At 42.8% G+C, this 13,401-nt stretch overlaps 1 protein-coding gene across 2 annotated transcripts in view; it reads right to left on the bottom strand.

Moving 5' to 3' along the window:
* The window catches only part of SYNE1 (spectrin repeat containing nuclear envelope protein 1), a 606,430-nt gene that overhangs the window by 155,578 nt on the left and 437,451 nt on the right, over positions 1–13,401 (bottom strand). For both annotated transcript variants that reach the window (XM_060205315.1, XM_060205316.1), the window contains 4 exons: positions 11,455–11,574; positions 9,078–9,278; positions 4,698–4,871; positions 2,341–2,472 (listed from right to left, as the gene is read on the bottom strand). In XM_060205315.1, coding sequence (XP_060061298.1) covers positions 2,341–2,472; positions 4,698–4,871; positions 9,078–9,278; positions 11,455–11,574 — 627 coding nt within the window. The remainder of the gene's footprint in view (positions 1–2,340; positions 2,473–4,697; positions 4,872–9,077; positions 9,279–11,454; positions 11,575–13,401) is intronic.

The following is a 13,401-nucleotide window of genomic DNA, read 5'->3' as shown; positions in this document are numbered from 1 at the left end:
AGGATCCCAGTTCGAACCCGTGGCCCCCACCTTCAGGGCGGTCACTTCACAGGTGGTGAAGCAGGTCTGCAGGTACTTATCTTACTCTCCCCCTCTCTGTCTTCTCCTCCTCTTTCAATTTCTTTCTGTCCTATCCAACAACAACAGCAATGACAACAATAATATTAACAACAACGATAAACAACAAGGGCAACAAAAGGGAAAAAATAGCCTCCAGGAGCAGTGGATTTGTAGTGCAGGCACTGAGCCCCAGCAATAACCCTGGAGGCAAAAATAATAATAAATAAAAATAGATAAATAATAATGAGTGAATAGGAATGAATTTAAAACTTATGTTCTATTATTAACAAACACTTAAATATTACTTTCTAACAATTAGATATCTTGAAATAAAAATAAAAGGACTTGATTGCTCAACAATTTGTTTGGCTTTGTATGTTAAATCTCTTTTCAGCCACCAGGTTCTAGATGCTAACATGATGCCGACCAGACTTCCCTGGACAGATGCCCCCACCAATGTGTCCTGGAACTCCGCTTCCCCAGAGCCCCAACCTACTAGGGAAAGAGAGAGGCAGACTGGAAGTATGGACTGACCAGTCAACGCCCATGTTCAGTGTGGAAGCAATTACAGAAGCCAGACCTTCCACCTTCTGCATCCCACAATGACCTTGGGTCCATACTCCCAGAGGGGTAAAGAATAGGAAAGCTATCAGGGGAGGGGAGGGGATATGGAGATCTGGTGGTGGGAACTGTGTGGACTTGTACCCCTCTTATCCTACATTTTTGTTAATGTCCCCTTTTTTAAAAAAAATAAATAAAAGTACTTAGGAAAGTTAAACTATGGAAATCTGCATGTAGAAAGACCTAGATTTAATCCCCAGTATCACACTGAAAGTACGTATGTAAAATAAAACCCTCTCTTATTAGGCAGGTGACTGAGACAATAAAATGCAATCCTTGCATGTGTGAGGCCCCAGGTTCAGTTCCCAACATTGCCTATAACAGAAGAGTGCCTTGGGTTATCTGTTTCTGTCTCTCACAAAAGATCAGAAACAGAGTTAATAAATAACAAATAAACACAAAAATAAATAGTTATTCTTCCTTTACAAACCAAGTAGTTGTGCTGCAGTAAAGCACATAACTTGTAAACACAGGGGTCTGAGTTCCATCTCCAGCACCACGAAGTATAACTGAGAGTGATATATATAAAGAAATACATAAATTGGGGATCGGGCGGTGGTGCACCAGGTGTTCACATAGTACAAAGTGCAAGGACCGGCACAATGATCCAGGTTCTAGGCCCCAGTTTCACAGCTGTAGGGGGTCGATTCACAAGCAGTAAAGCAGGTCTGCAGGTGTCTATCTTTATATAACTCTCTCTATCTTCCCCTCCTCTCTCAATTTCTCTTTATCCTACCCCCCAAAAAATAATAATAATGGAAAAATGGCCACGGGAGTAGTGGATTCGCAGTGTAGGTACAGAGCTCCAGCGGTAACCCTGGAGGCAAAAAAAAAATTCATTCTCTCTTCAAAAATTGAAGTCTGTCAAGATTGTGTTAAAACCAAGTGAAAGTTTCTAAAGGAAAAGGTAACAGCAGCAAATGATGGAGAGATTACGGGGTCAAAGGAACCCTCCTGCACTACTGGTAGGAATATCAATTGGTCCAACCTCTGTGGAGAACAGTCTGGAGAGCTCTCAGAAGGCTAGAAATGGACCAACCCTATGATCCTGCAATTCCTCTCCTAGGGATATATCCTAAGGAACCCAACACACCCATTCAAAAAGATCTGTGTACACATATGTTCTTAGCAGCACAATTTGTAATAGCCAAAACCTAGAAGCAACCCAGGTATCCAACAACAGATGAGTGGCTGAGCAAGTTGTGGTATATATACACAATGGAATACTACTCAGCTATTTAAAATGGTGACTTCACCGTTTTCAGCCGACCTTGGATGGACCATGAAAAAAATCATGTTCAGTGAAATAAGTCAGAAACAGAAGGATGAATATGGGATGATCTCACTCTCGGGAAGAAGTTGAAAAAGAAGATCAGAAGAGAAAACACAAGTAGAACCTGAACTGGAATTGGCGTACTACACCAAAGTAAAAGACTCTGGGGTGGGGGGGGGGGAGAATACAGGTCCAAAAAGGATGACAGAGGACCTACTGGTAGTTGTATTATTATACGGAATAACTGAGAAATGTTATGCATGTACAAACTATTATATTTACTGTCAAATGTAATGCATTAATTCCCCAATAAAATAAGTTATAAAAAAAAAAGTTTCTAAAGGAAATGTGACCATTTTTCAGACCCAGAAGGCACTGGGACTAACCTGGTATAGAGCTATCCGGTCCACTAGCCTGTCCTCGCTCTCCTCCACCAAACCCACAGTTGGGGTACCACCTTCCACCGCCTCCAGCTGTCTGCTCAGCTCCTGCAGATCCTCCTCCAGGTGAGAGTAGGTCTAGAAAGATAACATTTGTGTGTGAGAAGCATAATCCTCGAGGAGGATAAGCATTTTTCCTTTATGTGCATACTTTGTGCACGGGCAGATTTTTCTCTAAGATTATGTAGATTTCTGTGTTGGGGGCTGGCTTTGGAAAGCAAAAGGTGACCTAAGGCAAGTACTCAAGCAAGTGGTCTCGCAGAGCTCTCTGAGTGGCCTTTGGCCAACACCCATGTCCAGTGGAGAAGCAATTACAGAAGTCAGAACTCCCACTTTCTGCACCCCCCAAAAAAAAATTTTTTTGGTGCATACTCCCAGAGGAATAAACAATATGGAAGTTTCCAATGGAGGGGATGGGACACAGAACTCTGGGGTGGGAACTGTATGGAATTATACCCCTATTATCATACAACCTTGTAAGTCAATATTAAATCACTTTAGAAAATCAGTAGACTGTCAGGCAGATTTCATTGAGAAGTACACATTCCAGACCATGAAGTCAAACAGATACAAGTTTGATTTCCAGCTCTACTATCAATCTCTGTAAGATATTGTTCTGAACCTGACAGCAAATACTTACAAGACTCTCCTAGAGGGTTATGACAAAAATTTGACAGATTTATATGAACATAAAAAGTTTTGTCAGGCGCCTGGTATGCCAGTAAAAAGAGACTATTCATAGAAAGATTTCAAATGTTAAAGGTACACTTCCCTCCAGAATATAGCATATTGAGAATTTCACATTTGGTATTTTGATGGTATTTGCTTGGCTTGGATAATGCCGGTGAGGGGGAGAAGACAGAATGTAGAGAAATGTTAGTGTGATCTGAGTTTTCAATGCTGGAGTGGGGAGGGTGAGAGGGAAATGGGATAGCAACTCCTAAAACACTCAGGACAAATAGGGAGTAGGAGAAGGCAGAAATAATTCAGTTCCACTGACCTGGTGATTGAAGAAAAAAAAAAAAAGGAAGCAATTTTTATGTGATGATGACCACTAAGAGAGTTTTGAAGTAGAGCAGTAAGCCTTGACTGAGCACTTATGTGTGGTAAAGCTGAGGTTGAAGGTCATCCAATCCATCTGATTCTAAAAAGGCCTATGAACCTTTCCTGCCCAGACAGTAAATATTTCCCACTACACAGTGTTGCCACAACAACTCAAGTCAATTCTTGCCTTTAGAAAGAACAGGCAACGTAAAAAAAAAAACAAAAACAAAACTTGTATGTTCCAATTATTCTCTATTCATAATAGCAGGCAGATGGCCTTACCTGCCCCACAAATGAATTCTAGTTCTAGAGTTCAAGCTTGGGTTATAAAGGAAATCTTTCTTTGTTGTCACCTCAAAGAGCTAGCTTATAGAATGATATTTCTTCCTCAACAGAGACCCTTGAAATCTGGTTATCAGTGAGCCAGATGCTGAGTATTAGCATACTCCTTTTTGTGTTCCCAGAGTATGTCAAATGAGTAAATTTTTGATACAGGTGAATGGCTGAGAAAGTGACAGAATGAGGGAGGAAATGAATTTTCAGTCTCCTGTTGTAAAAAAAGAAAAAGGAAAACAAACACACAAAAAACAGGAAAGCAAATTCAGAGCCAAAATGGAGGCGGATGCTATCTACAAATAGCTTCCACAACTGAATTCAGAATTTCTTATTTCAATCCAGTGTTTCATCTTATGTTCAGTGTTATACTCAATGAACTCTACATGTTCAGTATTTGAAACACAGAGATGGTGGAGCAACGAGATGGTGGTCATCTGCCTTCTAGAATCTTCTGACAGTTAATCACAAGATTAACTGCCTTCTAGGCAGACCCAGGGACATGATAGATTATCAGTCAAGTTATCCAAACTACCAGGCCCAGTCTGAAGTCAATATTCACCTGGTCAACTTGTAGTGTAAACTGAAGTATAAACTGGAAATACAAAGGGGTCAAAGAAACACATGGTATGTTTATGGTGAATCCTGGAAGGTTCCAAGATTATTTTTCTTTTGATTTGGTAGAGTAGAGAGAAACTGAGAGTGGAAGGGGAGATACAGAGTGAGAGAGAGACAGCTATGAAGCGCCGTACGGGTGGGGAGTGGAGGCTCTGATGCAGGTCCTTGAGCATTATAATGTGTGCGCTCAATCAGGGGCACCACTGCCCAGTTCCAAAGGCTCCAACATTATATGAAGTGCGTGGCAGGGACAGAATCATCTTGCTTTCAGGGCTGTGCCAGAGAAGATGCTGCATCAAGAGACTCACCTCTAGAATGTACTCCAACTCCACACCCCTCTTATGAGCCCTTTTGAGTATGGCTGAAGCTTGAGCCATCAGTTCTGTGTGGAACTGAGTTTCCCTTGGAACTGCAAAGCTGATTATCTTTCTGAAGAGTGTTTCAGTCAAGATCATATGAGACTCCAGGCCCTGGAAGTATTCCTGCAATTTTTCCAAGTAGAACGAGGTCAGCAACTCATTCATATACTATGTCACAATAAAAATTAAAAATTGTTTAGGGCAAGAAAATTGATGGGATTGAGTAATACAGCTCATCACCATTGGCTTCCATTGTCCCCCTCCCCCCCCCCCCCCCAGTTACCCAACACTTCCTGCTGACATGGACTCTAATATACCTACACACTGCTCCCCCAAAGCTTTTTGTGTGGCCAGTCGCTGATAGACCTCTTCAATGCTTAGTGTTCCATGTTCTTGACCAACCTGAATGTCCTTTCTCAGGGAAGAAATTTTCACTAACTCTATCACAGAAACTGGTCTCTCCTATTCCTTGACTGCTTCAGCTCCAACTCCCATCTTGAATTTGAGATTTCCTCACTTCACACATTCATAACTTCTCTTCTGCCTTAGTTGGGCTTCAGGCTTACTTTGCTAAATAGCCAGAGCACTGGTTGACATAAACTGAGTGGTAGGAGCTATTTTTAAAATTTACTTTATCTCAGTCCTATATACAACAAAATCGTAGGCCTTGTGCAATTCTACAGATGTGCCATGAAATGTTACTTTTTATGTGTGAAAGGCTCCAGAGACAGGAGAAAAGACCTCTCCCATTTCCTGTTCCCAGACTCTGGGTGGAAGTGGAAATTTGGGAAGGGATGATAATAAGCAAACACTGAGTGCTGGCTATGTGCTGAGAACTCCATGAACAGGTTACCTAAGCCAGTCCATCTTTGCCACAATGCCATGAAGTGGGCGGTTTTATTTCTCACTGTAAAGGTCAAGACAGTGAACTCCCCAGCCTAGGTCGCTGAAGAACCCCTCCCTCCACCCCCTTCAAAATGGTCCAGTGAATAGGAGGGGAGAGAGAGAGAGAGAGAGGGAGAGGGAGAGGGAGAGGGAGAGGGAGAGATCACAGCACCAAAACTTCCTTCAGTGCACTGGGTACCTGTCTCAAACCTGGGGAAGTACATGTGATAAAGCAACACACTATCCAAGTGGGCTATTTCACTCACTGGGAAACATTATTTTTAACTACTTATTGTTATAGCATAGAACCATGAAGTTGGAAGAGAACATCCACAGAAAGCTGATGATTCTTTTACAAACCCCTTCCCCACCTCACCCCCTCCCCTCCAGTCTTGGATAGACTTCCAGTGGTCAAGGGGACTGTCTGTTCAATGACAACCTCCTCTCCCTGGTTATTTATACGCATTGATCCTGGCTTCCCTTCTGGAATAACTCAGGATGATATTTTATTGCCATAGCCAGAGCTTGGAGAAAACCCAGCTGCAGAGTTTAAAGCAGTATTTTCAAAGCCAAATGATAAGGCTTAAATAACTCACAAAGTCTTGGATAAAAAGGTCTGGGAAAAGTAGCAAGAAGTCTAATTCCAACACAAAGGAATAAATAAGTAAACAAACAAACAAACCATTTTTGTGAACTACCCGAGAACAGCACGTTGATAAAGTCAACCATCTGTAACCTATTGGGAGTTTTAAGGTCCTTACTGGAAATTCCCACAGTCTGGGTGGTTGGGATTCTGGATACATAAAATTGCTTTTCCCATAACCATTGCTAATAACTCAAGAGTTATTTGTGTGTACACATTAAACAGGGATTTCTTTATCAAAGAGTAGAGTCTAACCTGGACTTGGCTTCTAAATAGTTTGATGATGCGGTAAAAGGACTCATTGTCCCCAGAAAGAAGCTCTTGAGTCCTGCACCAGCTAGAGGGAGCCAGGCTAAAGGATCAGAAGAAATGACTAATGTTGGAGACATGTACCCCACTGCAGATCTGAGTGGGCAACAGGTGTATGTTAGAACAGAGAGAGGAGACCTGGACTAGGTGAAGAGTAGGAGAGAATACTGAGATTTCACAAACGGGCAAAAAATATACAGATCAGGGGACCGGGCGGTGGTGCAACAGGTTAAGCGAACATGGCACAAAGCGCAAGGACCGGCATAAGGATCCTGTTTCAAGCCTCCAGCTCCCCACCTGCAGGAGGGTTGCTTCACAAGCAGTGAAGCAGGTCAGCATCTTTTTCTCCCCTTCTGTCTTTTCCTCCTCTCTCCATTTCTCTCTGTCCTATCCAATAACAACAACAGTAGTAGCAACAACAATAATAACAACAATAAACAACAAGGGCAACAAAAGAGAAAAAAAGGCCTCCAGGAGCAGTGGATTGATAGTACAGGTGCTAAGGCCCAGCGATAACTCTGTAGGCAAGGGAAAAAAAGTCAAAATGAACCGGACACCTTTTAACAGCATCAATTGTGATTTCTGCAAACAGAAAATCCATCTATTAGTGAAAACTGATCGTTAAAATTTCTATTTTATTATCTTTATTTATTTATTGGATAGAGACAGTCAGAAATCAAGAGGGAAAGAGACAGATAGCGAGGGTGAGAGGCAGAGATACACCTGCCAGCACTGCTTCACCACTTGTGAAGCTTTCTCCCTGCAGGAGGGGACTGGGGCTTGAACTTGGGTCCTTGTGCACTGTAACATGTGCACTCAACCAGGTGTGCCACCACCCAGCCCAAAGTTCCTGTTTTAAACACTAAGGAGGTGGCTTAGTAGGTAGAGAACAGGACTTGCATGTGTGGGACCCCAAATTCCATCTCCAGCACCACATATGCCACAGTGGTGCTCTGGTCTAATTGTCAGTCTGTCTCTCTGTCTCTATCTCCAGTCCTTTACACTCATTAAAATAAATAGCTCTTTGAAAATAAAAAAAAAAAAAGGTAGTCTGGGAGACTGTGCAGTGGATAAGGCATTGGACCCTCAAATATGAGGTCCTGAGTTCAATCCCCAGCAGCACATGTACCAGAGTGATGTCTGGTTCTTTCTCTTTCTCCTCCTATCTTTCTCATAATAAATAAAACTAAATTAAAAAAACTCTGAGTTCAATCACCAGCACTGCTTGTGCTACAGGGATACCCTAGGTCTCCTTCTTTGCTCTTCTTTCTCCCCTCCTCTCCTCTCCTCTCCTCTCCTCTCCTCTCCTCTCCTCTCCTCTCCTCTCCTCTCCTCTCCTCTCCTCTCCTCTCCCCTCCCCTCCCCTCCCCTCCCCTCCTCTCCTCTCCTCTCCTCTCCTCTCCTCTCCTCTCCTCTCCTCTCCCCTCCTCTCCTCTCCCCTCCTCTCCTCTCCTCTCCTCTCCTCTCCCCTCCTCTCCTCTCCTCTCCTCTCCTCTCCTCTCCTCTCCTCTCCCCTCCTCTCCCCTCCTCTCTCCTCTCCCCTCCTCTCTCCTCTCCTCTCCTCTCTCCTCTCCCCTCCTTTCTCCTCTCCCCTCCTCTCTCCTCTCCCCTCCTCTCTCCTCTCCTCTCCTCTCTCCTCTCCCCTCCTCTCCCCTCCTTTCCCCTCTCCTCTCCCCTCCTCTCTCCTCCCCTCCCCTCCTTTCCCCTCTCCTCTCCCCTCCTCTCTCCTCCCCTCCCCTCCTCTCCCCTCCTCTCCCCTCCCCTCCCCTCCTTTCCCCTCTCCTCTCCCTCTCCTCTTCTCTTCTCTCCATATATATAATCTTTAAAAATATATATTGTTGTGTTCTGGGAAGTAATGCAGTGAATAAAGCACTGGACCCTCAAACATGAGGTCCAAAGTTTTACCTCTGGCATCAAATGTGCTGGAGTGATGTTTTTGTGTTCTCTCTCTCTCCCTCTCCCTCTCTCAAATAAATGAATCTTTTTGTTTGTTTGTTTGTTTTTTGCCTCCCTGATTATTGCTGGGACTTGGTGCCAGCACTGCGACTCCACTGCTCCTGGAGGCTATTTTTCCCCCCATTTTTGTTGCCCTTGTTGCTCTTGCTGTTGTTATTGAATAGGAGAGAAATGGAGAGAGGAAGGGAAGACAGAGAGGGGGAGAGAAAGATAGACACCTGCAGACCTGCTTCACCGCCTGTGAAGCGACCAGTGCAGGTGGGGAGCCGGGGGCTTTCTTTCTCCCTCTCTCTTCCCTCTCAACTGCTCTCTATTCTATCAAAAATCAAATAGTAAGAAAAAAATTGAACAAAAGGAAAAATGGCTGCGGGGAGTGGTGGATTTATAGTGCAGGCACTGAACATGCATATGTTGCCATTTTCATTAGTAACTTAAAACATGCAGGAATTTATGAAAGGCTGATACTCTCAGGCTGTCCTAAGTATGAACCAGTAAGTGTGACTATGTCTTCACAACTACATTGTCTTTCTCTTTACCTTATGTTTGTCAAGGAGCTGCTGGACTTCCTCTTTCGAAGACACAATGATTTTCTGGTCTCCCGCCATCTTCTCCCTTCCGGTCTCCAACAGGTCGGCCAGATCTTGCAGGCCCCTTTCGTACTGGCTCTTGAAGACAAGGTTCTGGTTCAGACCACTCCGTCGGGAGCCGATGGTCACCATGAGCTCATCATACGTGTCCTGAGAGACAGAGACAGAGAGAGATAACACCCAACTAAAGTCTATCTGCGCTTTAAGAAAATATGACAACTGTGTTCTTTCAAATGTTTTACTTGTACATATTTTGGATAGAGACAGAAATTTAGAGGGGGAAGGAGGTAGATGGGGAGAGAGAGAGATAGACAAGAGCAGCACTGCTTCACCACTCATGAAGTTTCCTGGCTTCAGATGAGGGCTGGGGGTTTATATCTGAGTCACAGAGCACTGCAACATCTATTTTCTGTCAGATACACCACCGCTCAGCCCCCGACAATTGTGTTCTAATGATGTGGAGAATGTACAGTGAGAAAGGGGGGCTCAAATGCTGAACAGCTCTCATGGGCTGTGGGGAAACGCCATCAGCAAGCAACACAACCGCTTTCTCTGATCATCAGTGATGACATCACCAAAAAGCAATTGGGGCATAGCTCCCTAACATTTTGTCTGCTAAATCATATGCAAATTTTAGAAGATTTCTCAAATGAAGAGCAAGAGAAACAGAGTTTTTTTTTTTAATGTGAGCAGAAGGAATTCAGGTCTTAAAAAAAAACACATTTTTGCCAAATGTAGTCGAATAAATAAAAAAGATTTGAACTAGAAAGATGTCTTGGGGATGAAGCAACAACAAATGCAAGGTTAACTGGAACTACATGTTCTTGATTCACGTGTCATAGTAAGGCAGAATGGGCCTAAATGGTTCAATCTGGGAAAATTCAATATTAATGTCTATTCACAGTTATGACACTGGACTCTCACACCTGACATTTAAGCACTTGTGGAAAGCATTCTAAAAGGAGGGTGTGCAGGGTATTGGGCACCCACAACATGAAATGTTAGGTAACAGAATCAGACAGTTAAAGTAAAACTGCTCTTTTTAGAATAAGAGGTTTTTCCAAAGAACGAACTTGTAACCCTGTGATGGACTAAGTATCAATCCCTCAAGAGTTCTACAACAAGGAGATTTTAAACATTTGCTCCTGCATACAATTGACTCATTCATCCTTCCTTTCTCTCTCTTCCTTCCTTCCTTCCTTCCTTCCTTCCTTCCTTTCTCTCTCTTCTCTCTCTCTCTCTCTCTCTCTCTCTCTTTCTTGCTCAGCTCTGGCTTATGGTGGTGCAGGGGATTGAAACCTGGGACTTTGGAAGCTCAGGCAAGAGAGTCTCTTTGCATAACCATTATGCTATGTACCCCTGCACCACACGGTTGTTTCTTTATGTCTTAACTATGCTGTGTCCGAAGTTACATTTGCTGGCCTAATGTTCCAGGAGCTCATAATGGCTGATAGTAGATTCTTGCCTTTGTTCAACCCAAATATTTTCCTCCACTTCTCCAAGGTGTCCAGAAGTCTATTTAGACTTTAGCTACCTTCCTGTTAGATTTCTGTTCTGGAACTGAAGCAGCTATCTCTCTACCATTCAAACACATTAAATACAATTGAAAGTTTGGAATACCTGAAAAAAAAAAAAACACTTTCAGAAAAGTATTATCTTCAGTAATTTTCTATCTGCTTGAGAATTTGTGACTATTGTTTTTTTCTTTAAAAATAGTTTGGGATGGTGGTGTCTAGCTAGCTCAGACCCTTAAAGTACAGAGCTTCATGCCTAGGGCTCCACAGGCCACAGGTTCAATCACAGGCAACACTGCATGCCAGAATATATAGTGATCTGTTTTTCTCTTTTTCAGAATAAGCAAAGAATTATTTAAAAAAAAATTTTTTTTAAGTTTCGGAGTTTTATATGACAACATGGGATAGATAGCTCTCTTTTACCTTTTCTGGGTCAAATGAATAATTATCTTTCCAAGCACATAAAACGACAAGTTAAAACTAAATACATCATAGTGTGTAGCCACTGGGATAATAATAAATATCAGGGAAAAACAGATAAATTTGAGAAGCACAAAAATATAAACTTTAATTCCCCTAAATTTGGCAAATGATTTAGAAACATTACTGAGTTGCCTGAAAGAAAGTCCAAGACCTAATGATATACGTTACACAGAGAAAAAGAAAGAAAGAAAGAAAGAAAGAAAGAAAGAAAGAAAGAAAGAAAAGAAGGAAGAAAGAAATAAAATTGTGAGCGTGATCTTTGTGCTTTGACTTCTAGTTAGTATGTTTCATATAGCCTGGACAATCTTGGTAGGTAAAATAAACTGTACCTGGAGTTTGGAAAGTTCTTGCAAGGAAGGCTGCTCAATCTGTAACTTGTCACCACGCTTCTTTAATTCAATGATTCCTGCGTCCAATTCCTTCAGCCCCTCTTCTGCCTGCTGTATTGCCTGTGTAAGACTTAAAATATTTCAGTAAAGCTCCCACAAACAATTAACCCACATAAAACTGTGATCATGTTTTTCCTGGTCACCACATAAAACAGATCAATGTATAGGGAAAGAGTCATCTCAATATACAAAAGGACCATGACCATCTATCTAGTCTACAAAAAAGGAAAGACATGTTAAACATACTACAGATCTGCAGTCTGAAATGGAAACTGGAGACAGGACTGGAATGAAAGAGCTTGGGAGAACCAAGATTTGTTTAAAGAAAGAAGAAAACTCATGAATAAGTGGTACCTGAGAGAGAAGCAGAAGTTAGCAGCTCAAAAATGGTTTTCTAGGGAGTCGGGTGGTAGCGCAGCAGGTTAAGCACATGTGGCGCAAAGGGCAAGGACCGGCATAAGGATCCCGGTTCGAGCCCCCGGACTCCCCACCTGCAGGGGAGTTGCTTCACTGGTGGTGAAGCAGGTCTGCAGGTGTCTGTCTTTCTCTCCCCTCTGTGTGTTTCCCTCCTCTCCCCATTTCTCTCTGTCCTATCCAGCAACAACGACATCAATAACAGCAACAATAATAACTACAACAATAAAACAACGAAGGCAACTAAAGGGAAAATAAATAAATTAATTAATTAAATGTTTTTCTAGGGTTATCACATTCTGTTTTTTTTTTCTTAACTTATTTTTTATTATCTTTACTTATTGGATAGAGACAGCCAGAAATTGAGAGGGAAGGGGGAGATAGAGAGGGAGAGAGACAGAGAGATGCCTGCAGCCCTGCTTCACCATTCATGAAGCTTTCTCCCCTACAGGTGGGGACCAAGAACTAGAACCTGGGTCCTTGCGCACTGTAATGTGTGCGCTTAACCAGGTGCGTCACCGCCTGGACCCCCATTCTGGTTTTTAAAATGGAGTTCCGCATGTCTTTGGGGAGTCTGGGTGAGGCAAGAGGAAAATGTGGGGTAGTGTAGTCAGGGAAGGTTTAAAAAGCCAAAGTAGGAATTCAAGCCAGCAACAGGGGCCGAAGCAGTGACTGGTGGTAAGCCTTGCCTTCCCACTGTGAGGTCTGCAAAACCAGGAGCAAATCACCCCCTGCTCTTCCAGGTGCTTATAGGCCGGCTTGGAAGCCACAGTAAACAGGAGCAAGGGAAACAAAGCTGAAGAGAATTATGTACTAAGCTTAATGCAATCCATTATTTGTTCGAGGAGCTGGAAGAAGAAGGAAGATGGTGGATTGTGGAGCAACCTAAGGAATCTTCTGGAAGACATGCAACCTCACTTGCCCTTAAAGGAGAAAGCGGACGCCAACTCCAGATGGTGGATGAAACACATGTGTCCTAGTTTCTCTTTCCTGAATCCCCATGATAACCACAGCAAATATTTTATTTACTCATTTATTGGTGTGCTTTCCTGCTTGTAAATCTACAAGAACAAGCCACAAGCAACAAAGATCAGCCCAATAAAATATCTGAAATCTGGAAATCACAAGGCTACATGACCAGTGACTTGGGGAAACGGAGAGAGTTCAGCCTAACCTATCAGGGAATCTTTGCCATCAAATTGATCACAATGAGACTCTCTGTAGCCCTCTTTCATCCTTCCACACTGTTTCTTTACTTCCCAGGTGAAAGGGAGAGAAATCTATTTACTGGTGAAAGTGAAACAGTCTCTGAACTAAAAGGCACCAGGAACAGTTGTAAGACTTACATGACTGAAAATACCAAGATAAACTGACTATCCACTGAATTCTGAATGTGAATCCATTCCACCTTCTAGAATGCTAGAGAAGAGAAATATGCCAAGGAAATAAAATACACCTAAAATCTGCGTACCC

Source organism: Erinaceus europaeus, chromosome 13 (assembly GCF_950295315.1).
Source record: "Erinaceus europaeus chromosome 13, mEriEur2.1, whole genome shotgun sequence".
NCBI classification, from domain to species: Eukaryota; Metazoa; Chordata; class Mammalia; order Eulipotyphla; family Erinaceidae; genus Erinaceus; species Erinaceus europaeus.
Note: the sequence above shows the minus strand (reverse complement) of the source record. Positions and strands in the feature narration are given on the sequence as shown.